Source organism: Sylvia atricapilla, chromosome 2, assembly GCF_009819655.1.
Source record: "Sylvia atricapilla isolate bSylAtr1 chromosome 2, bSylAtr1.pri, whole genome shotgun sequence".
Taxonomy (NCBI): domain Eukaryota; kingdom Metazoa; phylum Chordata; class Aves; order Passeriformes; family Sylviidae; genus Sylvia; species Sylvia atricapilla.
The window spans coordinates 26188531-26211823 of NC_089141.1; the positions used below are offsets into that span (position 1 = coordinate 26188531).

Sequence of the window (23293 nt, forward strand, 5' to 3'; positions counted from 1 at the left end):
TGATCAAGGCAATTTGATTTTTTAATCAATCGCTATTTGCATTTCTCTCCTGTGTCTGCTAACGAAGAAAAAAAACTTCACCAAAAGGCGTCACAGCTATGTGACACAGGCACAGAAACTTTGAGTCATAAGCTCAGGACCTGCCTGAGTGCAACAAATTGCCAGGGGTCAGGAGGAAATTCAGGTGACAAGCACAGACTAAAAACTGGCCAAAACAAACACAAAAAAATGTCACCAGTTATGACCAGTTCAGTTTTGTCTTCGGCATTTGTAAAGGTTGTCAAGCCTTTAGACTTGTGTTAAGCTTTAGCAGATAGAATTCCTGTGCACCAGGACACAGGAAATTTATGTGCTAAAGAATAATGTGCAGAAGCCATCTGAAGCTTTGTGTGACTTTTTTTGTAAGTTGTATGAAGAGCAGCTGTGGGATCTGGGGGTTGTTAAGCCCGGAGAAGGTTCAGGGGAGACTTTATCACTCACTACAACTCCCTGAAAGGAGATTCTAGCCAGATGGGCTTTGGTCTCTTCTCCCAGGCAACCAGCGGCAGGGCCAGAGGAACTGGCCTCAAGCTGTGCCAAGGGTGTTTCAGGCTGGACATCAAGAGGAATTTCTTCTCAGGAGGGCTGTCGAGTATTGCAATGAGCTGCCCAGGTAAATGGTGGAGTCACCGTCCCTGGAGGTGTCTAAGGAAAGGCTGGACGTGGCACTCAGTGCTGTGGTCCAGTCGCAACGGGGATGTTCAGTCAAAGGCTGGACTTGATGATCTCAAAGGTCTTTTCCAATTGATTTTTGAATCAGTTGAAATTCCAACTTATTTTTCCAATTGATTCTGCAATTCTGTAATGAGAGCTGTGAATCTTTCACTAGGATGCTCACTTGATTTTTCCCTTCATACTTCCCTTCGTGTGTCTCTGCACACCCCGCGTGCTCCGTTTCTCCTTCCCTCTTAACTACAGCACGTTATCATTTCTGATTGCAGCTGATTTCCGCAGAAACTCGTCCCAGCAGAAGTAAAAAGACTAAAAGAGGTTAAAAAAATTAAAATAATAATAATAAAAAGGCCCATAGCCGGCTCGCTCCCCAGGAAAGCCGCATTCCCGCTCCTGCCCGCCTCAGGCCGAGGCGCGGCCCCCGCCCCGCCCCTGAGGGGCCGCGCCGCCGCCGGCGCAGGAAGAGGCGGGAAAGCGCTTCCCGCCCCAGCGGCGGGCGCGTCACGGCGGGAAGCGCTTCCCGCCGTTTGAATCGCGGGGGCCGCCGGGAAAAGGCGCGCTGCGGCTTCTTTCCGCCCGCCCGGCGTCAGGCCGCGGCCCGAGGGCTCCCGTCCTTTCCTCCCGGCTCCCCCCCGGCCCAAAGGCGTCTCCCTGCCGCGGCGCTCGCCCCCGGTGCCTCCGCTCCTGCCGGGATGCTGGCGGCGTGCGGCATGCAGCGGTGCCACCAGGAAGCGCTCAAGAAGAACCGGGTGATGCTGGCCAAGCAACTGGTGTTGAATGTGCTGGTGGAGCACATGGTGGAGAAAGACATCATCACCACGGAGATGGTGGAAATGATACAGGTAGGCGGGTTGTCGCCGTGAGCGTTGTTTCTGGCCGAGCTCGGTGTGGTTCCGTGCAGAGGCAGCGTGCACAATAACTCACCTGTTACCTGCAGTTTCAGTGTGATTGCACGCAGAGGACCTCCAGGGGCTTGGTTGCAAGGCGCTTTTGTAGGAAGAAAAAGTGTATTTCCTCTGAGATTCCCAGTGTTCTGGTGTGCAGTTCCAGCAGGCTGCCCTTTGTGGATCGGGTGGTAGCTTCCAGTCCTTTATTGTAGTTTTGTGCTGGTCTTTTTTTCCTTCCACGTGTAGAAGCAGGAATAACGTGTATTTCCAAAACGATACTGCGAAAGTAAGTAAATGAATATGTTATGTACCAGTGTGTTTTGGCACCCTCCATATAAAGAATTCACGTATGTTTTTGTAAATTGCTTGAAGCGCCTTGCAGGGTTCAAGGGTCGAACAGCAGATGCTGTTTGTAGGCTTGTGTTGCTTTCTCTGTGCAGAGGGTACTGCGGAGAGAAGTCATTGGAAATAGCTTGGGATTTCTCCCAGGGGGATGGGAATGCCCAGAACACTGTGCAGGATGGACAGGCAGCTCTTCAGAGAAAGCAGACTGGAAAGGAAGTGTTGAAGCTGCACGTCAAGTGCATGGCAGGGCCCAAGCGAAGAAACGAGGGCGTTTTAGTTCCCTAGCAAAGTTCATTGTCCCATAATAGGACAGATGCTGAAAAATAGGGTTATGAGCTGTTTTCTGGGCACGAGTGTAGATAGTGTATACCTGAAACTGATAAGGTTTTGATAGCAGTGAAGAAATAACTTCCTGATTAATTTTGGGTCATTGTCAAAGATAATGTGAATAATGTGATGATGTGAGTAATTTTACATACCTTGACACAGTGTCAAAAGATAATATTAGATGCCTCGTGGGGCCTGTTAAAGATATCAGTGCTGAATTGTGGGAGCTCCAGGCAGTCTCACCTGAAATAGCTCCAATCCCTAGTGGAGGAGAACAAAGATACCGTGAAACAGTGCAAGCCAGAGGATAAATCAAGGACTGTTCCGGGTTTGGGCTGGAATTGTTAATTTCTTCAGAGTAGCTACTATGGGACTGTGGTTTGGATTTGTGCCGGAAACAGTGTTCTTAATGTAGAGATACTTTAGTTACTGCTGAGCAATGCTGACGCAGAGCCAAGGCCTTTTCTTCTCACCCCACCCTACCAGCAGTGCTGGAGTGCACAAGGAATTGGGAGGGGACACATCCGAGACAGCTGACCCGAGGGATATCCCACTCCGTTTGGTGGCGTGGTCAGCTTGTAAAGGTAGGGGAAGAAGAAGGAAGGGGAAATTCTGAGTGACAGAGCATGCTGCTAATGATGCCAAGGTCTTGGGTTTGACCCCTGTGTGGGCCATTCACTTAAGAGCTGGACTCAATGATTCTTGTGGGTCCTTTCCCGCTCAGAATATTCTGTGATTCTAAGTCACCATTGTGAGTGGTGCAGCACTACTGTCCTTGGAATGCCTGAACACCTGCCTGCCAGCAGGAAGTAGTGGATGAATTCTTTGTTTTGCTTTGTGTCTGTAGCTTTTGCTTTACCTGTTAAACCGTCTTTATCTCAACTTTTCTCATTTTTATTCTTTGGATTCTCCCCACTGTTCCATTTGAGGAGGAAGTAACTCAGTGTCTGATGTTTAGGAGTCCACAGGGCTTAAGCAACAGTGCTGCTGAAATGTGGATGGTGAGTAGGGTTTGTCACCTAAGGAGGAGAAGGGAAGAAAAGGGAAAAAAAGGGAAAAAAATCCTCTCAAATTGAAGGTAATGACAGAGAAAGTACTCTTTTTGGCAAGGTGTTATTGTAGGTAAAAAGTATTAAACTGAAACAGAAGGGAAGAAACCTAAAGGAATCTTCCCCTCCAGATGTGATGGAATAAAAGGGAATGCAGCAATACTTAGTAATGGATTATCGGTAAGGAGAAAGGTGTTATGATGGATAAGTCAGGTAAAGAGTGATAGCTTAGTGGCAAAATTATGCTTTAACACAATAAACACACCTAACTAAGAGCTTAAATGTGTATAAGTAGTAATAGCAGCCTGAGCAAGAGAACAGAGTTGCAGTTGAACTGCTGTTGCAGGGTATTGATCTGGAAATTGCAACAAAATAGAAATATGCTGGAGATAGAAGGAAAGCTGGAACTGCAAAATATGCATTGTAGTAGAAGGATAGAAATGAAGAAAATGTTTACTGGGTAGTCCTAGACATAACAGTGCTATGGAGAAAAAGTGCATTTAAAAAAATCACTTGAGTGAAGAACACGGTCTTACGTTTCATTTTCCTGTCTGTGAATTTTTAATATTCTTCCTGTCTCTGGCAAATGTGAGCACAGGTCTTAGAAGTGCTGTTAAGTAGCCTGTTATTGGAAATGTGTTGTGACGCTGATCGTCAGGTACCTTAATGGAAACAGGAGGAGCCAAATGCCATTGTCTGATGAAAGAGACTACATTCTCCTGGATATTATAACTGACTGGTTCTATATATATCCTCCTGCACTCCCAATAAGTCAGGAAATCAAGATCTGAATGAATAGTTATGTTCTAAATCCTCTTTTCTTAGGAACACAGCAGTTACACTGGTTCTGTTGGCTTGATTTAAGCTAAACAAAAGAAGAAAATGGTTCTGGAAATAGAGCATGTAAATAGATTTCTGTAATCTAAGGAAAGGGAAATAAATCAAGGAGCTCAGGGAGATGAAGCATGACATTTTTTCCAAGTGTTAGGTATCAAACCAGTGCTGAAACTTTACCACAAGTAAGAAAATGTTGAGAGGGGAAGTGTGTTGCAGGAAGAGCCACTGAAGACAAAGGTGCTGGATCAGGAGCTCACAAGGAATAGAGGAGTAAGTAGACAGTTTATAGTGTACAACATTGGAGAAGAATCAGTAAATAGAAGCTACTTCCTTTGATGTCTGAAATGTGGGGAGATAGTAGGATCTGACAGTACTGAATTTAAATTGGATCATTCAGAAAGACACTAAACTATGTGAGTTTTTTTTTTACACTGTATACACTTTCAATAAAGAGTAAAGAAAAGAATTGTGTTTACTTTGTAGTGAAAATGATGTTATTATCATCTAGGTGAAAACCCAGAAGAGCGCGGTGTTTCAAACACAGGGGAAAAATTGTGGTGGAAATAAAGTGGGACAGTGGAAACAGCTGTTTTTAAGGCAAGCTCCAACACCTACTTGCATAAATGCCTTCTTTTTGGAGCATCAGATGTTCTTCCCGAGCTCTGAGATAAACTTTTAAAATTGCAGATATGGTAGCAAGAGCTTCCTTGCTTTTTTCACAACTTGAGTACTCTGTACTGTAATCAAAGACTGAGATTGTACACACAGAGATTTAAATACTCTGTTGATCACTAGACACTAATGAAGGGATCACTGGTTTTGACAAGTGACTCAAATTTGATTAGAATGTTTGTAAGTTATATATGCTTTTTCTACAGCTTCTATAGGTGTATAATAAGGCTAATATGGAATTTTGACAGGAATTCAGAATTTATTTACAACTAGTTTTTGTTATGCAAATTATCAAATCCATTTGTGAGGGAAAGAAGTTAATTAAGGCCATATTGAGAAATAAAATGAAAGATGTGTCTTATTAGCTTCTGAATGTGTGCTGAACATTATTTAGCATAGCCTAAATGTGGTGTTGAAGATGAAGTCGTATCAGAAGGCACAGCTTTGATGTTTTAGGAAGCATTAAGGAAGAAGTCTGCCAAAAGCTGGCTGCTGTGCATACAAAGTGCAGAATATGAACTTTAGGGAAATTTAACTTTTTAGTAGAAGTAACGTTCTAGTTCTTGAGGTCAGAACCTGTGTTCATAACTATCATTTGTGGCTTAGAGTTATAGACTGTGAAAAAGATGAATTATCTTTAGCTTGTCTCAAAACAGCTGCAGATCTACTAGAAAGAAAGAAAAATTTATTAGATACTTGAGAAATCAAGTCTCAATTTACTTTATTAGTTACAATAAAATTCAGTGAGCTTACAGCAGGATAATAATATAAGGAGCTGGTTATTTTCGATGGACTAATGGAGCACTGTTACCAGGAGAAAAGTACCTTCGTACTTCTGGGAAGACACAAGTAAGACATTATTATCAGTACTTCTAGTCAATAGTACTCTGAAAATTCAGGATCCTTTGGGAATAGGAAAAGATACTTACACTGTTAAGGGAAAGAGGCCATTTATGAAAGAAATTACTTGTTTCCTGTAGCAAATCAAGACCAATTTATAGAAAGAAGTTTGATAAATAAGGGAAAGCACAGAACACTGAAGTCAAGGAACACTGTTGATAAAAATAAATGGTCTTAGACCATCACAAATGAATATAGGTCTAAAATTCTAAATAGGTTCATAACCATTGGGTCAACAAGACTAATATCCTCCCAAACAATGTGTTGGGGCAAAAAACAAACTGTTTTTGACACCAAACTTGATAATTATGAATGAAACCAGATGATGTGATATCTGCTGTAGCAGAAGATTTACACATGTACCTCAAGGTTTGTTTTTTTTTCTCCCCTGTGATTGTTATATTGTTAAGCCTTAATTCTGTGTAACTCATCAGCTATTCCCAATTGCCCACCAAAAGGCGAGATCTTTGATGTAAGTAGTAATTAAAAAAATAGGATGAATTCCAAATAAATTTATTTCTGATACCCAGTATTTTGGTATGTGATTCTTGGTGTGGCTTAGATTTCACAGGGAAGGGTTTAATTGTGTAAATTATGTTTTTTTGTTGGCAAATACCTGATAATATTCTAACAATGTTCTTGGCACGGTTTCATTTTTTGATGGTTGCTTTTCCACATATACTAGTATATATTGCTTCAGTGGTCTAAGTATTCATCTTTAGACAGGAAATACCATTCTGGAATTGACTGCATATAATAAGTATTTTACTTAATGTTTTCTGGAGGATTTAACTATCTGTCTGAGACCATAAACTATTGGATAGTAGCAGAAGCATGTTTTTGACTTTGTGTATTCAGTGAGGAGAAGTAGATACTATTCCAAGAGTAAAATTTCAGAGAGAATGCGGTGTGTTACTGTGTGTAGTCATGTATGAATTGTTAGCTTGTTGTGTTGTCATGTACTTCCACTCGAGCAAATTGGAACAGAGGAGTGTGAATGAAATCAGCTAGGAAGAATATAATAATGGATCTAGCACAGCTAAGCGTAGTGGTGGAATGTTTTTCTGGAAAAAAATAAAAAGTTGCTCTGAGGATTCATTAAAACATTAAAAGTTAATTATGTCAGGTGTTACTCGAGTGTGGATTTTGGTTTTTTTCCTCTGGGTTCAGGCCAAGTCTGGGAGCTTCGACCGAAATGTGGAATTCCTCAATTTGCTGCCCAAGAGAGGCCCTAAAGCCTTCTCAGCCTTCTGTGAAGCTCTGCGAGAAACCCAACAGCAGCATCTGGAGGCAGTGATCCTGAAGACAATGTCCAGCCTGAGCCATGAGATTGCAAGGGTAAAACAGTTTTTAAAAAATAAGTTGGATGGCTTGCATTTCAGATTGGGTTTGGGCACAAAAGGAATGTTATCAAATGGGAAAAACTCAGTTGTTTACAAAGGATAGAATGCTTTTGCTAGTTGAAACTTGTAGTAGCCTTAGTAAAAGCAGAGAGGAAGAAATTTGGGAAGAAGAGAATTTTCATAAAGAATCACAAGTTGGTAGAGGTTGAAAAGGGCATCTGGAAGTCATCTCTTTCCAACTTCCCTACTCAGTTATTACCTTCAGTAGGCTTCCAGGGTCACATTCAGGCAATTTCTGAATATTTGCAAGGATGGAGACTGCAGCCTCACTGGGCAGCCTCCAGTGCTCAGGCACCTCACAATAAAAAGGCATGTCCTGGTGCTTAAGAGGGAGTCTCCTGTGTTTCAGTTTGTGCCCGTGGGCTCTGGGTCTGTCACCACTGACAAGAGCCTGGCTCTGTCCTCTTTGCACCCTCTTTTCAGGCACTCACACACGTTGATAAGTTCCCCTTGAGGGATCTCCCTTCATCTCTTCTGCTGGCTTCAGTCCTAGGCTTAATGCAGCTCAGGTACCAGTTGCCTTTGTGCCAGGGGTACATTGCTGGCTCCTCTTTGGCTTGGCAACACCAAGTCCTCCTCTGCCAAGCTGCTTCCCAGCTGGGTGTCCCCCAGGATATATTGGTGCCTGGGAGTGATCCTACTGCACTTCTTTTTGTTGAACTGTATAAGATTCCTGTGTTGTTCTTACATCTAGCGAGTTCTTAATGGATGTCAAGCAATAATCCAAAAATTGAAAGGAAGGTATTTTTTTCTCTGAACTTTTTTGGTTTAATATTCAGTGATTGTCTGAGTAGATTCCCTAAGTAGACTTAAGGAAAGGAATACTTCTATTTCTTTCTTTTGCTATTTTTTTCACCTTTTCACTATGTGCAGTTAGTGTTGTACTGAAAGAAGAACTTTGCAAAGATTCCATGTATTTAGTGCATTGGCAAGGATGGAAACTCTCAGTAAACATTTTATACAAAGGAAGGGAGAGCAAATACTTCCAAACAAATGTTCCCTTATTAAAACTTAGAATTTATCTGACTACTCTTTTAATTTTTTGTTTTCAATTTTGCTTTACTATACAAACAATGAAATCTTGATAGCAAACAAAAATACAGGAATCACCAGACAAATCAAGTTTTTGTTAAAACCGAGGAAGCTAAGATATGACCCCAATGTAAAGATTCTAAACTGAGGATTTGGGTAGAAGGGGAGATGGTCAAAGGAGGGGAGGAGTCTTGCATTGAGAGAAGATGCTGCTGCTGTCCTGTCATGAGGTTTCTTTTGGAAGTGGACTGTAATATTATATTTCAGTCATTTTTATGTGTATATAAATGCATGTATCTTTTTCTTCCATGCTACCTTCAGCTTTTTACTACAGAGAAAAAAGAAAGCTACTCTTTTTCATGGATTTATTTATGTCTTGTAGCTTGAACACTGTAATGAGTCAGATCTTCCATACCCTACCAGTGAATCCTGTAATTCAAAGAGACCCCGTTGGCTTGGTGAGTTGCACATGATTTGCTACCTGGTTGACTCCTGCCAATTTCCTAATACTGTCTTAATTCAATTCTAGAAATAAGCTTGCCACCACTTTGCTCATCCCAGGAATACTAACTTGACAGTAAACTGACTATATTATGATCAAAGAGGATGCTTTGTAGCATATGGGAAGAGACAGCCAATGCATGTGTCTTGTTAGCTTCGTGTATTCTTATGGGACACTTCATTGCTTAAAGTGGTACATGTCTGTAAGATTCTAGATTTTGCAAAGATTTTCTTTAAGATTTGTTATAGAATTTCATTGAGCTAGTGCTCTGATAAGATACTGACTTGAGGCAGTATTCCTTAACCAAGACTTCCTTTGTAAAAAATCAGTTTTAGGCCTTATATGTGTTATGTGGGTCTAGCTTGGTTTTCTGTAGCTTCTGTCAAGTGCAGCAAATCAGCTTTTCATTAACATGCATTTGCAGCTTAGACCAGGGGACTGGTCTAATCTACAATTGTTGGAATGAATCTCCTTGCTAGTTTTTATGCTGCCTCTGGTAATGCCTGGAGTACTTTTTCCCTAACCACAGGTTTACCTTTATAGTGGTTACTAGGAGCTCTCTCTGGTGTGGAAGAGCAAGTGTCTAATATTTGGGAACTTTTTTTTTTATGTGCAAGGGTTTTAGGTTGGATTGTTTTGATTTTTTTAGAGCATATGTTCCTCCAACCAGGAGAGCCATGCCCCAAAAGGCTGAAAGAGGATTTCAGAAGAGATCAGGAATGTCATTAGCTCAGTTTCTTCGGTACAGAGGAGTGAGTGTTTGTCTGCAAATGGCAGATAGTTGATTATCATTCCCCTCATCTGCTGTTACCCAGAGGAAAGTGTGCAGAGGCAGATAAAGAAAGGGCTTTGCACTTTATGCAAGTTAAAATTGTCTCGTTTGATCGTGTTCAGCATGGGGGGCCTTTTATGAAAGGAAAGAACTATTCTGTTTGAAACTGTCTAGCAGCATTTCATCAGCCAGACTCTGAAAGTAAGAACATACTGTGCAAAACAGCAGAAAGCACAAGGATCTTAAATTAGATGAGAATTCTGTTTTCATACTCTGTAGACTAGGCCTTAGAGAAGGCTAACCCACATAGAAGCAAAAATAAAAGCTGTCAGTTAAAATAAATTAAAAAAGTGTACTGTTACAGTATTTTTTTTCTCTCATGTGTTTTGTGTCAGTAGTCCCTGATCAAACAGAATTTTTGGAGGTATGAAATACGCATGAATGAATATAGTTCAGAATTTGCAAGTTACTACCTTAATGCCAAGGTTTTGTGTCTGAAATTTTTTATTTTTATCGATATATTTGGTTTTGCACAGAACCAATAGAACATTGCTTGGATAACGGAGATGGTCCCTCAATTCCTCCAGTGAAGTATTGCACTCCTGAATTTTATCAGAATCATCAGCACTTGGTAAGTTGTTGGCAGAGAAAGTCTTAAGATGTGAGATGTTTGGATCTATCAGCTGAACATGTGCCGCTTAAAATTGAGTTGAAATGCTTCTTTGGGATGCAGATCAGGGTTGTGCTATTTGTGTAACTGAAAGGTGTTACCAGTCGTGCTCCATTTGATGTGGTTCTCATTTACAAGTGTCAGGAAATCCTGAGAAGTTCTGTAACTCTGAACAAATCTCTGCCTTTATTTTTTTTTTCTTTGATCATGAAGAGCTTGGTGAAAGGACTTATCTTCTGATGCTCTTCTATTGCTCTCTGTGAGCTGTCAGTATTATTGCCTCAAGTTTATTTTTCTGTGTCCTCATCTTCTGTAAGATGACAAATCCTGTAAATGACTGTAAGATAGGAGAACTGTGTTTTCAACTAGTAAGTTGGCTGTTTCAGTTGCCAGCTGTACCCAACAGAGTCCTTAGGTTTAAGAACTAGATCAGGATTCTGTGCTAGAATTCTACCTGTGGGTAGAACAATCTGAATTTCTAATCTGCTGCAGTGTTTGAAGTTACATATGTAATCTAATTACTTTTTGTTTATTCTGTCTGTAAGGCATAGATAGTGGTGGGGTGGGCTTAAGGAAAAATTACTTTGTGTTGTGGGATAAATACTTCATTAAGGTTATACAATGTCAGAGGCTCTGTGGATAACAAAACAGTTTTTGTCTGTGTGGTGGTTTTTGTTTGGGTTTGGTTTTTTAGGGCTTGTTGTTGTGGGGTTTTTTGAAACTGTCTGGGGGTGACTTGATTAATAAGCAGTGCCATTGTGAGCTTGACAAGAGTCCTTGTAAATCTGTGCCTGGCTACACCTTTTTTGACACTCTTCTTTGGTATTAAATTTTACTTCCAATTTGCAGGAGTGTTAGTAAGTGAATTGCTATTGATTTGTTGTTGTTGGAATCGTAGGGAGAGAGAGAGAACTTAATCTGAAGACATCCCTCTTGAATTAGTTCTTTTCCTGTTAACCTCTTTTGCCAGTCACATAATTTTAAAGATCAATGACTGACAGTCCCTCTCTATTACGATTACAGTCATTGCTGTTTTACATCTCTCTCTGCTCCCAACAGCAATTAAGAAACATTACCTAAATTTCACATAATGCTGTCCTTTGATGGGGGTCACACAAATATGTGGGGCCCTGCTGGGGTGAGGAAAGGGGAAAAAGTTAGCAATATCTAATTCACTGTTTCAAATGGATGTGTTTCTTTTAAGATTAGGAATAAGGCAAGCCAGTCTAACTTATTAATAACAGTATTGTAACATTGTCAGTTGTGGAGGCTGGCAAGCACAAGCATATCAAGTTGGTGTGGAATGATTTCTGTTCTATTCTAACACACTATTATTTCCTTGTGTAGTCTAAAATTACCCATTTTTAATCTTCCTTTCAGGCATACAAGCTGACATCAGAGCCCCGAGGCTTAGCGCTGATCCTCAGTAATGTCCGTTTCAGCAGCGAGAGGGACCTGGAATATCGCACAGGGGGAGACGTGGACTGTGCTTCCCTGGAGGTGCTCTTCAGGCACCTGGGGTATCGAGTCACTGTCATTTGTGATCAAACTGCACAGGTAAGGGGGTGATCCCAGTGCTTCACAACTGGTGTGGGTCAGAGATTGTTTCATAATTGTCTCAAGAGGTTCCCTTTGGTATGTAGCTAAGGTTTGAAGATATGGATTATCACGTAAGAATAGAAAATAAGGCTAAACGTGACAACGTCTGCTCTTACACTGATCAGCATGAGAAAGCTTGGAAGTCTGAGCTCTTCCAATGGATAGAGGCATCACAAAGGACTACAAGAGGTACCACTCTAGTCTGACCCTAGTGCAAGGGGCAAGAATTTTGAGACCACACCTGGCATGTGTGTTAAAAGCACAGATTAATAAAGTCTCCGATTCACTCTAGATAGACTTACAGTGCCCTACTCTCTTAATAGTTAAACTTTGCAAATATTTGATGTAGTCTTTGCTACTATGAATTTGTGTCCTTTCACTGATGAAGTAAATTGGCATCCTATTTATCAGTCTTCCAATATCCACGGAGTTTAGTTCCACTCTTTCGGTCTTTGCTAAAAATGTGTATGTGCTTCGCATATTTCCAATAGGAAAATTGGTTGTGTTCCATGACAAACTTGATCAAATCACTCTCCCTAGGAATGCAGTTGCTTGTTTGATCTTATTCCTTTTAAATCTCTACGAGTGCAAGTGACACAGACCTGTTAAAGAGTGCTTTATTCAAGAACAGAGCTTTTGCAACATTGATGTAAGATCTGCCATGTTGTCAGTTCCTGAAGTTTTCCAGTTTAAATTTTGAATTGACCACTAGTGTCTGAATGCCAGAAGTCCTAGAGTATGTATCTGTTAAGTTGCTCCAATATCTGAGCCAAATTCCAGTGTCAGTGTAAAACCTCTACAAAATATCACTTGGTTTCCTCTTTTGGCCTGAGTGATTCCTGCTTCAGTGTTGTACTTAGGACTGAATATTGCATAAAAGAACAAGAATATTTTTCCCTTTTTTTTTTAAATAGAAATGTTTTTTTTCATGTAAATTTGATATGTTGATATGAGGATGGGTTTTCTTTGTAAGAGAAATACCCACTGGTATTTTTCCTATAAAATTGACTCAATTTCCCTGTGAAAGTTTGGAAAGCATTGAACATTTTTTTCCTGTTCTAGGAGATGCAGAATGCTTTGGAGAGATTCTCCAAGCTACAAGATCATCGAGATGTGGATTCCTGCATTATAGCTCTGCTTTCCCATGGTGTGGAGGGTGGAGTTTATGGCAGTGATGGCAAACTACTAGAGGTATGTTGCTGAGTCCTGATCTCCTGTTGTAGGTTATCTCTAGGAAAGTAACAATGTTTAAAAAAAAAAAAAAAAAAAAGAAATGCAAGACTGAGGATTCACTTTTAAAATAAAATTAAAAAAAAAAAAGGGCTGGAGGGAAGGAAAGGGCACAGGGCTGTCTTTGAGAGATCTGGAAAATGAAAAATGTCAAGTAGGAGAAATTATTGCTCAGTAGAAATACTAGGTAGAGTGCATGAACCCAAGCAAGTATGAACCTGAGGGGAGGGTGGAGAAGGGATGTATTTGTCACCCACTGAGTTTGCAGATAAAGAAGAAGATATCGTGACTGGTGAGGTAATAAGCAAAATACAGGGAAGCAAGGTGGGACTGGGTTTGGCTTACAGAAGGCTACAGTGAAGAAATTTCCTCTCTTTCTTCTCTCAGTTGCAGGAGGCTTTTCGGCTCTTTGATAATGCAAACTGCCCCAATCTCCAGAATAAGCCCAAAATGTTCTTTATTCAGGCCTGCCGGGGAGGTGAGTGCCCAAACACTAAAAGCCATGTACTTGGCATGCCATTAAGGCTCATTTTGCACACATGCGCACCCTCACATTCAACTTGCTGTCAACTTTCCTCTTTGCTTCTCTCAGGTGTAAGTGGGACCCATATTCACCTCCCTCTGCCCTGCTGCTGCCACTGCATCTGTTGCTCTGTAAGTGTCTTTAGCTCTGCATGAGGTGTGTGCATTGACCTGCAGACCCCAGAGCACCTTAGTGACATAAAGCTCTGTCATTCCCCACTCATACCTTGAGGCTTCCTCATCCTGTGGCTGCAGTAAGGGGAGTGGGGCACAGGATGCACAAATAGCAGCACAGCATGGAGCAGTACACTAGCATTGGAGTCTTGCTGAGGTGTCCTGTCTTTCTCTTGATCCTCAATGTGTTGTGTCTCTTGGGCTGTTGGTTGGTTCCAATTATTTTGGGAGTTTTGTCTCTTTCCTTTACCTTAGCCTGTTTTCAGCCTCAAGTGACCTTTCCTGGCACCCTTTTCCACACACATGTTGAATTCTTGTATGCTGTTGTATAGAACTCTTTTCATGATTCTTATAGACTTGCTCTTCTTCTGTGCTTTGTGTATTTTTTTTTTTTTTAATTCTGCTATTCCTTTTCCTTCCTTTTGTAGCTAAACAAACAAATCTGTAACTAACTACCTTTCAGATAATGACCAAATTTTTCCCCTCAAGTGTTTGGACTCTTTGAAATTGCAGATATTCCAAAGTGAAATTCTGTTTTAGAGATTTTTTTTTCTGTTGTGATAGAGGAGTTCTCCTAGTTTGTATGCTTTTCCCTTGTTCCTCACAGTTGTCTCCCTTCTTTCTCATTTTTAGCAAGCTTTACAGTTTTTTCTCTAGTCTCTACTCTTCTTTAATCCCAATGCTGGGAAAAGCCTGAAGTATTTTGGTGATCAGATATAACTTGATCCTTTTAAGCATTTGGGAATATTGCAACATGCGTGGTTACAATATGAATTGAATCTGATTTCTTTCCTTATGTGAATGAACATTTAGATACTCTTGAACGAATGTGGATGTGCAGACTCAGGGTGGAAATAATTTTAATAAGTCAGAATTTTCAGCTGACCTCATTAAGTAATAATGCTTATTTGACTGGAACATTACCATGATGAGTCTGTTAAGACTAACAAATCAAGCTTGGCCCTTGTATTCCCAAAAAAGTTGCATTTAAGGAAGAGTGGTAAAGCTTGCTGTGCACGATGCTTTAGAACTAGGATATTGCAATAGACAAAGGATTAAGGTATTTGAAAAACTGGAAGGAAATACTCAATTAAAAAAAATCAGCAAAGAAGGTGAACCCTTGCCTTGTCTAGCCTCTTTTAAGCCTTGATTAATAGTTGGAGAGGAAAGCCAGTTACAAAGTAATTGAACTGTCAACAAAAATGTGTATCCTTTAGACAGCATTCAAAGGACTGTATAAATAGTATTGTCGACTTTGAAATAGTAAGCAATCAGTCTGTGCCATGCAAGTTAGGTGGAACTAGTTGAAACAAGATGAGAAATGCATAAGTTATTCTTCTCTAACCTTACATTGTAGGCCTGCTCTGTCTTCTATTAATGACACATTTTTAAAATGTAGGTAAAGAAATGTTGGCACAGTTCTAATTCCCAAAGAGCTTTTGGCAGGAGACTACTAAAGAAGTAATCCACCTGCAGTCATGGATTGAAAACCAGTGACAACAGAAAACAATGGGAAGAGTTTTAGTGTGGCATAAAATGAAACTTTGGAGTTGCTTGAACTGTGTTTAATGTAGTAGATTCAAAAGAGTGAAAAATTATGCTAATAACTGGGTAGTTAGCAGTTATTTAAATTAATTGGCAGAACAGCTATCTGGGAGCTTCAATACAGTTTAAACAGACTAGATGAATTTCTGGCAGTGGTTCTATAAATTTGATGTTAAGTATGCAAAGGGTTAGTGCTTTACACATTTTAGTTAAGTTGATTGGAGTGGTGTTTGAAGACGTGCATGAGGAAGATGTGTCATTCTGAAGTGTAATTCTGAAGCTTTAATCAAAAAAGTTTTGATTTTATACATAATGGGGTGATGACAGTGTGAATAATAGAGTTTGATGGTAAAATTACCTGAGTCTTCTGAAATAAAATGCACAGTGAACAGTACACTACATTTTCAAAAAGACAGGGAACTGGAAGGGCTTGGAGATGTGATAAAATAAATGAAAAAAGTTCGGTTAAAATTAAAAACATTTGCATTGCCACCCTAAAGAGATGAAAAAGGAGCTTAATGGAAGCCATTATGAAATTTTGAGCTATGGAGACTTTAATTCTAGACTGTTTCAGATAATCACACTCCTCCCACTGCTGTTTTCTTTTTAGAGAAAAAGAACAATGTTGCTGACTTATGAACTTACCACTTTCTGGTTCTGCTGTTAGGAAGTAAGAATAAGAGATTCTCATCTTAGAGCAAAAGAAAGCAAAAAGGCAAAATTATATGGAAAATCTGTAAAATGTAACTTTAATTTTCTTGCAACACAGCTGGACTATCAAAGTTACCACCACTAAGCAATTAGTTGAGATTATAATGGAAACTGCATCATGTAGAAAACCAATTGAGAATATCTACACTTGAATAATACATACTAATGAATCCTGGAAAGGGCATTAAATACTCTCCAGGTTTTAAACTCATCTCCATGGACTGGAGTTCTCTCTCATGTTTAGGGATAGGTTATTTTTGTGTTTTTCTGCTGCACAACTTATGCTTTTAGTTGAAACAAGCATTATTGTAATCAGGTTTTAGAACTAGGTGAGATACTTGGTTCAGATTTTCTACATATCCCAGGTGTAGATCTTAGCAACCAAAATTACAGCTCTTGTTTGAGTTCTGCAGTAATTAGATAGTTAGCATTGCAAAGTGCACTTCACTTTTTTGGATATTTCTGAGGTAGATATGAGTGGAAAAACAAAAACTTCATGGCTAGGCATCAAATCCTTGCATTTATGGTGGAGAACTACCAAAAACTTCCCTGCTTTTATGGTTATCCCAGAAATCAGCATGCAGATCAAGTCAGATTAGGTTAAGCAGGTGCGGCAGTTGTTGGTATCTGCATTAGTTTGTGCAGAAGAACTTCCAGATGAGTTTAGAACAGCTGAGAAAGCCTAAAGTTAATGCAAGAACTTTGTGCTTGGCAGTAGTTGTGGCATTGCTGACCACAGAACCAAGGAAGTACAGGAAAGCTACGTCCAGTAATTCGGGATAATTTCTTCTCCCCTTCTCCTTCTCCTTGTTTATTGCCACCACAGATGAGCTGGACCGGGGGGTGGATCAAAGAGACGGCAAAGGATGGTCGGATTCTCCAGGCTGTGAGGAAAGTGATGCGAACAAGGAAGAAAGCCTGAAGCTGCGGCTGCCGACGCGCTCGGATATGATCTGTGGATACGCTTGTCTGAAAGGTACTGGCCCCTAATTGTTTGGGCAGTAGGAGGTTTCGTGTGTCTGGGTTCCCCAGTAGTGTCTTCATGGCGGACTCTCTCTGGCCAGGCACGGCGGCCATGCGGAACACCAAGCGCGGGTCCTGGTACGTCGAGGCTCTCACCTCGGTGTTTGCAGAGGACTCCCGACACACTCATGTGGCTGACATGCTGGTGAAGGTAAAGCACAAGGGCATTTACTCTCCCACCCCTGCCTGGCTTTTGAAGGGCCTTCCATTGTTTCAAAATGCTAGGATTAATCTAGTACTATTAAAGCAGTTATTCCTGCCTTGTTTGTACCAAAATTAGAATTCTGTTCTTGTTCTTATTTACATACAGTTCCATAGCAGTTCAAGCCAAGTAAAGATGCTGTTTCTTTGACTCCTGTTTCATTTGTGTGGTCACATGGAGAACTTGCAAGTAGAGCTAATATTGCTTGCCACGAATTACGTCTTTTCTATAGAAATAGCTTTTTTTTCAGGTGAATTCATTCCCTGAACATGCACACAACACAGTTGCAAAAGCACCAGTAATCATATAAGGTAAAGATTGAGAAAGTGGAGGAAGAAGTGAAAAAAGCAGTGTGACCACGGCAACTTGAGCTGCTGTGGAACTGCACCCTAGTTCTTTATCCTTCTTACGTTTAAAGGACTACTTAATGCATTAAACAGAAAATCTGTAGAGAAAGAAATGACATTTTTCTTCCCTCTGTCTTTTTAATCCTTCCAGTTGCTTAATTTTTTTTTAATCTCACATCTAGGTGAATAGGCAGATCAAGCAACGAGAAGGTTATGCCCCAGGCACCGAATTTCACCGCTGCAAGGAGATGTCAGAATACTGTAGCACGCTCTGTCGGGATCTTTACCTGTTTCCTGGCTATCTACCAGGAAAATAACCTTGCCAGCTCTGTTTGAACAGAGATACTGCCAAAGCTGAACTTTGATTATGGATGACTGTTTTCACCCTTACGAGCTGTGACATCAGATGTGCAAGCAAGGAGTGCCAGTCAAATTCTTTGTCTTTTTCTAAAATAAACTGGCAACTGTCCTTGTGATCTGACTCAGTTCAGGGCTTGAAATTCTAATATCCCCATTGGCTCTGTGTATATAGGAAGTGATGGAAAGAGGATCAGCATAGGAACTGGAAAGAAATGAGAACATCCTTTGGAAGAAGACATAAGGACATTTGTAAACAAAGTGAATGTGAAAATGGAATTTCATTTTTAAGTTAACAGTTTCTAAGTTAAACCCTCCTGAAAGGAAAATCAGTCAAAAGATGCTACTTATGTTTGTTCTTCAACTATTTTAAATACTTTCTGCATGGTTCTTCATCCAGGACAGTCGACTCTTGTGCACATTAGAAGAGGGCTCCTTATGAAGGAGAATACTCCCCCTCTCTAAAATGGAAGGTTATTGTTCTCAGTAATTAACACTTCCCATTTTGATCACTTAATAGTCTATTTTTCTACATTCCTCCTATAGCCAGGTTATCAAGAAAACTACAAGGATATCCTTGGTTATCAGCAAAACATACAGAGACCCTGACAAATATGCCTGCATAAAATGCCTCAGAAGTAGTTCTGAATCTAGAAATTCTAGATTTACTCCCCTTAGTCCCAAGACTGAGCAACTGCATGAAGTATTCCATTTGAGGAATTTATTTGCCATAGCACTTATGTGTCATAATAGACATTCAGTTCACCAGCATCTCAGGAGTCTATAAATTGCACTGTACAACTGAAGCCCTGAAACTCTACAGCCTTGTAGAAGAGGGTCTTTTGTCTTTTTAATTAACAAAAATATTCAAGGCAGCTCTTTACAGTTTAAGCACGTTGTTTGGATTATTTATCACTGCAGGTTTTTTCCCTTTTAAATGAGAAGGAAGAGTTTTACATTATTATCCTGTTCTGTGAGTTTTCTTTCTCAATCCATGATCATTTAAAAGCGTAATCTGTCACTTCTTTTGGATATTTCTTCCACAGTCTATTCATACTGTAATTTGTGTCTTGCTATGTCCCACTGCAGTTACTCCCACTTGATGTGATGTGGGAGATGGACATTGTTCTCTTTTTGTTGTAGAGCCTAAATCCTGAGATACTGGATTACATATGGACTATAGGTGGCTCACTGCAGTCTCAGTCTCTCAATTTTGTAGCACTAGGTTGTTATAGTTCCTGGGTTTTTTAAAGTGTAAGTATGGCTTTTAAAATGTATTTTTCAAGATAGAATTATGAATGAGAAGCACAAAGGTATATGGAGTGAGGCTGGAAAACTAGGCATGTGCTCTTTTTATTATTCTGTCTAGTAAATGAAGGCTGTGTTTCCTCCAGCTGACAAAGGTGCAGCATTAATATGTATCATGCATTTATCCTACACACAATGTGATGAACAGAACAAGAATCATACTTGCCAATTGGTGCCTTACTCTGAAGTCTAATATACCAGTTTAGGGGCTCCTGTACTTCTCTGGAGTATCAACACTGTCTTCCTGAGTGCTCCCACTATGAAATGGTGCAATATTTTACAGATATGTTTATTGATGAAACAGTCCATTCTGATGGATGAAATTTCTGTAGGATTGCATCAAGTTGCATTATCACTGCCACTTTTGTGTATCTTTTTGTATACTTGTATTTTACTGCCTCGAGGTGTCAAAATAAAGAATTTTTGTTTCGTTTATCTGTGCAGTGTCTTCCATTTGGAGCCTTAGACCTCTGCAGAAATGGAGGTTCTGCATAAAGAGAATTTTGTGCAATTTCTTGAGATAGCACGTCCCAGAGGGCATTTTGAGCTCTCAGGCAGAAGCCTGCTACTTACAGCTGCAACCACTAGGAGCTGCTTGTGAATTTTGGTAACACCTGGGCCAAACAGAGTCTGATATGTTAATAAAAAGATGGGAGGCAGAACCACCATGTAGGAGGCTGATGTTGTGCTTCAGCACCTAAAGTACTGGCATTGGGAAAACTTTGGGCTTGGTGTTTTTGAAGGAAAAGTTGGTGTCCAAATGAAGGATTCCTGGGAAAAAAGGAGTCTTGGAAGGAGGAAAAGACTGAAAAGAAAGTAAAGATATCATCTGTCAAGAGAGATTCTGGAAGTGGAGGAAGGTCCAGGGGATCAAAAAGCTGCATGGGAAGGAATGTCAGGGAATGCTTAGAGGCTTGATGTATAAAGCCCAAGACTTGTAACTAGGAGCAGCTGTACAGCACAGAACTTTCTGTTCCACCTTCACAAATGAGCCGTGATCCTACTGCTGGGCAGGGAAGCTGAGATCAAAGTAATGCATCTGGGAGAATGTCAATTAGTGTGAAGTAAGAAGGTAAAAGCTCTGTTCTTGTAAGTTCTAAAAATAATCCCCAGCCTCCAGATCCACTAGACGTTGCCATTTACCCTGTTTCATCCATGACACCTTGAAGAGCTGTTTCCTGTATTCATGTTCCCTTTTTAGTGAAAGAGTACACTGGTTTATTGAAAATACTGAATTCTAATGTGGGAAATCTAGTACTGATTAGCACTGGAATTACCAACATCTACCTGTGCAGAAAGTGGTTCTAGTAGGCCAGAAGATGAAGTAAACAAGATGTTTGCATTTTCATGGGTAAGCTTTGAGCTACTAACATAGTTTAAGGAATTATTTCTAAGAGCTGGGATAGCAGGGGAATGTGAAAAGGTTGAGATTTTGTCTAGAAACCAGAAGAATAGGGTCAAGGGTTTTATTTGAGATGGGGAGTGAAAACTGAACCCAATGTGGACAATGTATTTTAAAAATCTTGAGTTGCATAAGAATCACATTTATTTACAGAACAATTCGGTAAATTAATACAATCCTAATTCTAAACTGATTTTGTTTCCCTATTTGTGATTACTAATAGATAGTCAAAGGATTTGATTTTGTAAAAATAGCCATTGGTCCTTTTAAAATTAGGATGTAGAGAATGGCATTGAAAGATAGCAAATGCTTCCAAAACATCAAAAGGTTTGGATAAACATCTATAAAACATCATATAAAATTTATGCCAAGCTGACAGTCCTAATATGCACTGTACCTGTGTTGTATAATTTGTTCTTACCCCTCAGGGCATGAGAATTCTTCACTATATCACAGCAGATTATTAAGTTAGGAGAAGGAAATGCAAGAAGATACTGTTATGTAATAGATTATGTCATCAGCATATGCATAACAGAGAGCAGTTTCTTTAAAAGGAAGAGAATGAAATGGAAATCGCCAGAGAAGTTACAATCAACTGTTGTCACAGGATCAGCAGCCTTGGTGAGTCTGTTTCACTAGGAATGAGTGCTTTGTCCTACTCAGTGCAATTTGGCCTGCTGTTGCTGATTTTGCCACCTCTATGGAATTCTTTTCTGTTGAAGTTTGATATTCTTTTGTTTCCATTCATCTGCATTTGTTGTTTATGGGAACTGCTATGTATAACTTGGTCTTCAGACTGTATTTTTGCACAAACTGTTTTGCCTGCATGCACAAATTCTTAAGATGACATCTGTAATTTACTACATCTTTCAAAGAGCTCAGAGTTACGCTCAGATTTCTCTGACTTAGAAAAGCAGCTGGAACTGCTGTGGTTTAGGCTGGTGTTTTTTTGAATTTTAATTTTCCTTTGGCACTCCTAAAAGTTTTTATTTGCAGCTACAAAGAAAAGGAGCAACATTAATGCCTGCCATAGAAACCATGCTTTGACAAAGGTGAAGTTCACAATGTATTGATAAAATACTTGGATTTGGATTCAGGTGGTAAAGAAAAACACAAACTGAATAGCTGATCCTATTCAGTTACTTGTAAAGTGACTCAAAAGGATGAGAGGAAAAGGTCACACGGAACGTAGGCTTAAATTTTCTAAATGGATTCACACAGAAATAAACACTTAAGGACTTTTATAAACTGTTACTGCCTCCTACAAGTCTGGCTTGGTTATTCCTTCTGCCCAGCCCCAAAACCCTGGGCTCCATGCCTTAGCAGATGCACCCAGGACATGTGCTGATCCCACCCTAGAGGCTGGAGGACATACTCCTCCTCTCCTGTTTCTAAGACCAGGGTGCCAACACCCCTGGTGTGACCAGTTCCTAATGCAAGTCCCCTCACACAGGTCTGAGCTGTAGCACACCAGGCACTCACTGAGTTGGTCCAGAGAGCTATGGCTGCTCCAGCTGCTGCTGCTGAGACCACATTTGCTTCAGCTCCTGTCCCCAGCGCCCATCTGACTGCAGCTTCTGGACCAAATTCACTCATGCCTGTCCCACCAGCTGCTGGCACCTCAAACTTACAGCACTCATGAACATGGGATAATGAGATTTCGTGGAAAGATAGTTAAGAAAGCATTTAATATGAAGATAGGGCTGATGCTGATCAGCCTTGGTTTTCAGGAAAGCTGTCCTTTTCCATCTATTCCCCTTGTTATTCCTCCCCAGCCATATTCCTTAACAAGTTTTGCATAGTTCCACAGACCTAGTTCAAATCCTTATGTTCCTCATTTCCCCACTTGTAATAATTGCAAACTCCAAGCTAGCCCTCCCCAAAGCTGTGAATGTACTTTCTAATGGCCTGTCAAATAGTGACTGTAGACATTTAGTCTTTCCTGTGATCTCTGCTCCCCATTGTCTCTGAGTTCTGGGTAGTTTTATTTCTGGCTTCCCATCTTCTGCATTGAAAAGCTCCTTGGCTGGATAACCTTAATAACGGTGATGCTTTCACCTTTCACGTGCTCTTACATAACTCGCTCTTATTTAGTGGGAGAAACAGCTTAGGAAGTGATGATGTTGCTCTAGGTTGCTGCTTTCCTAGATACAGAATTCTTTTTCCCTCAGTGAAAACTTTACATATAGCAGATGATTAAAAGAAAAACAAAACACCCCCCCCCCCCCAAAAAAAAAAAAAAAAAAAAAAAAAAAAAAAAAAAAAAAAAAAAGGAGCAGTTGTCCATGAAAAGAACTGTGGCCTATATTATCTGTTCCAGTCTCCACAAACTTCTGTGCTTGCTGCTGCCTCAGGGTACAGCAGTCAGTAGCTGTGACTCAGCTGAGGATGTAGCTGTTGCCACAGCTGCTCAGTGCTCTGTTTCTTAAGGCAGTAAGCCACAGCAGCACCCTGATTTTGTCCTTTCAACACTATTAGGCCCTACTTGCTTTTCTTGTGGCAAGGGCCCAGGACACACAGAAGGGTAGGGCACAGGACCTTTCTAATTTGCAGCCCCACAGATATTCCAGGATCCTCAATAGCCCACAGAGTCTTCCTGGCTATACTGTTTAGCAGCTTTAATTGGTTTTATGTATAAGAAATTTGGTTAAGGCACAAATTGAAACCCAGGAGGCTTCAACAGGAAACACTTTTTTACCATGAGGATGCCTGAGAACTGCAGGAAGTTGCCCAGGGGCTGCAAAGTCTCTATGCTTGGAGATGCTC

At 40.4% G+C, this 23293-nt stretch overlaps 1 protein-coding gene across 1 annotated transcript; it reads left to right on the forward strand.

Annotated features, from left to right (window-relative positions):
• The first annotated feature begins 1306 nt into the window (after positions 1 to 1306).
• Positions 1307 to 19558, forward strand: CASP2 (caspase 2). Its single transcript, XM_066341084.1, has 10 exons — positions 1307 to 1553; positions 6899 to 7066; positions 8546 to 8621; positions 9974 to 10068; positions 11488 to 11664; positions 12769 to 12897; positions 13324 to 13414; positions 16715 to 16864; positions 16953 to 17062; positions 17643 to 19558. The coding sequence occupies exons 1-10, from the start codon at positions 1404 to 1406 to the stop codon at positions 17775 to 17777; spliced, it is 1281 nt and encodes a 426-aa protein (XP_066197181.1). The 5' UTR covers positions 1307 to 1403; the 3' UTR covers positions 17778 to 19558.
• Positions 19559 to 23293: the final 3735 nt, after the last annotated feature.

Coding starts and splice junctions, on each gene's coding strand:
- CASP2 (XM_066341084.1), top strand. CDS start 1,404: ATGCTGGCGGCGTGCGGCATGCAGCGGTGCCACCAGGAAGCGCTCAAG. Junction 10,069..11,487: donor ATCAGAATCATCAGCACTTG/GTAAGTTGTTGG, acceptor TCTTCCTTTCAG/GCATACAAGCTGACATCAGA. Junction 12,898..13,323: donor GTGATGGCAAACTACTAGAG/GTATGTTGCTGA, acceptor TTCTTCTCTCAG/TTGCAGGAGGCTTTTCGGCT.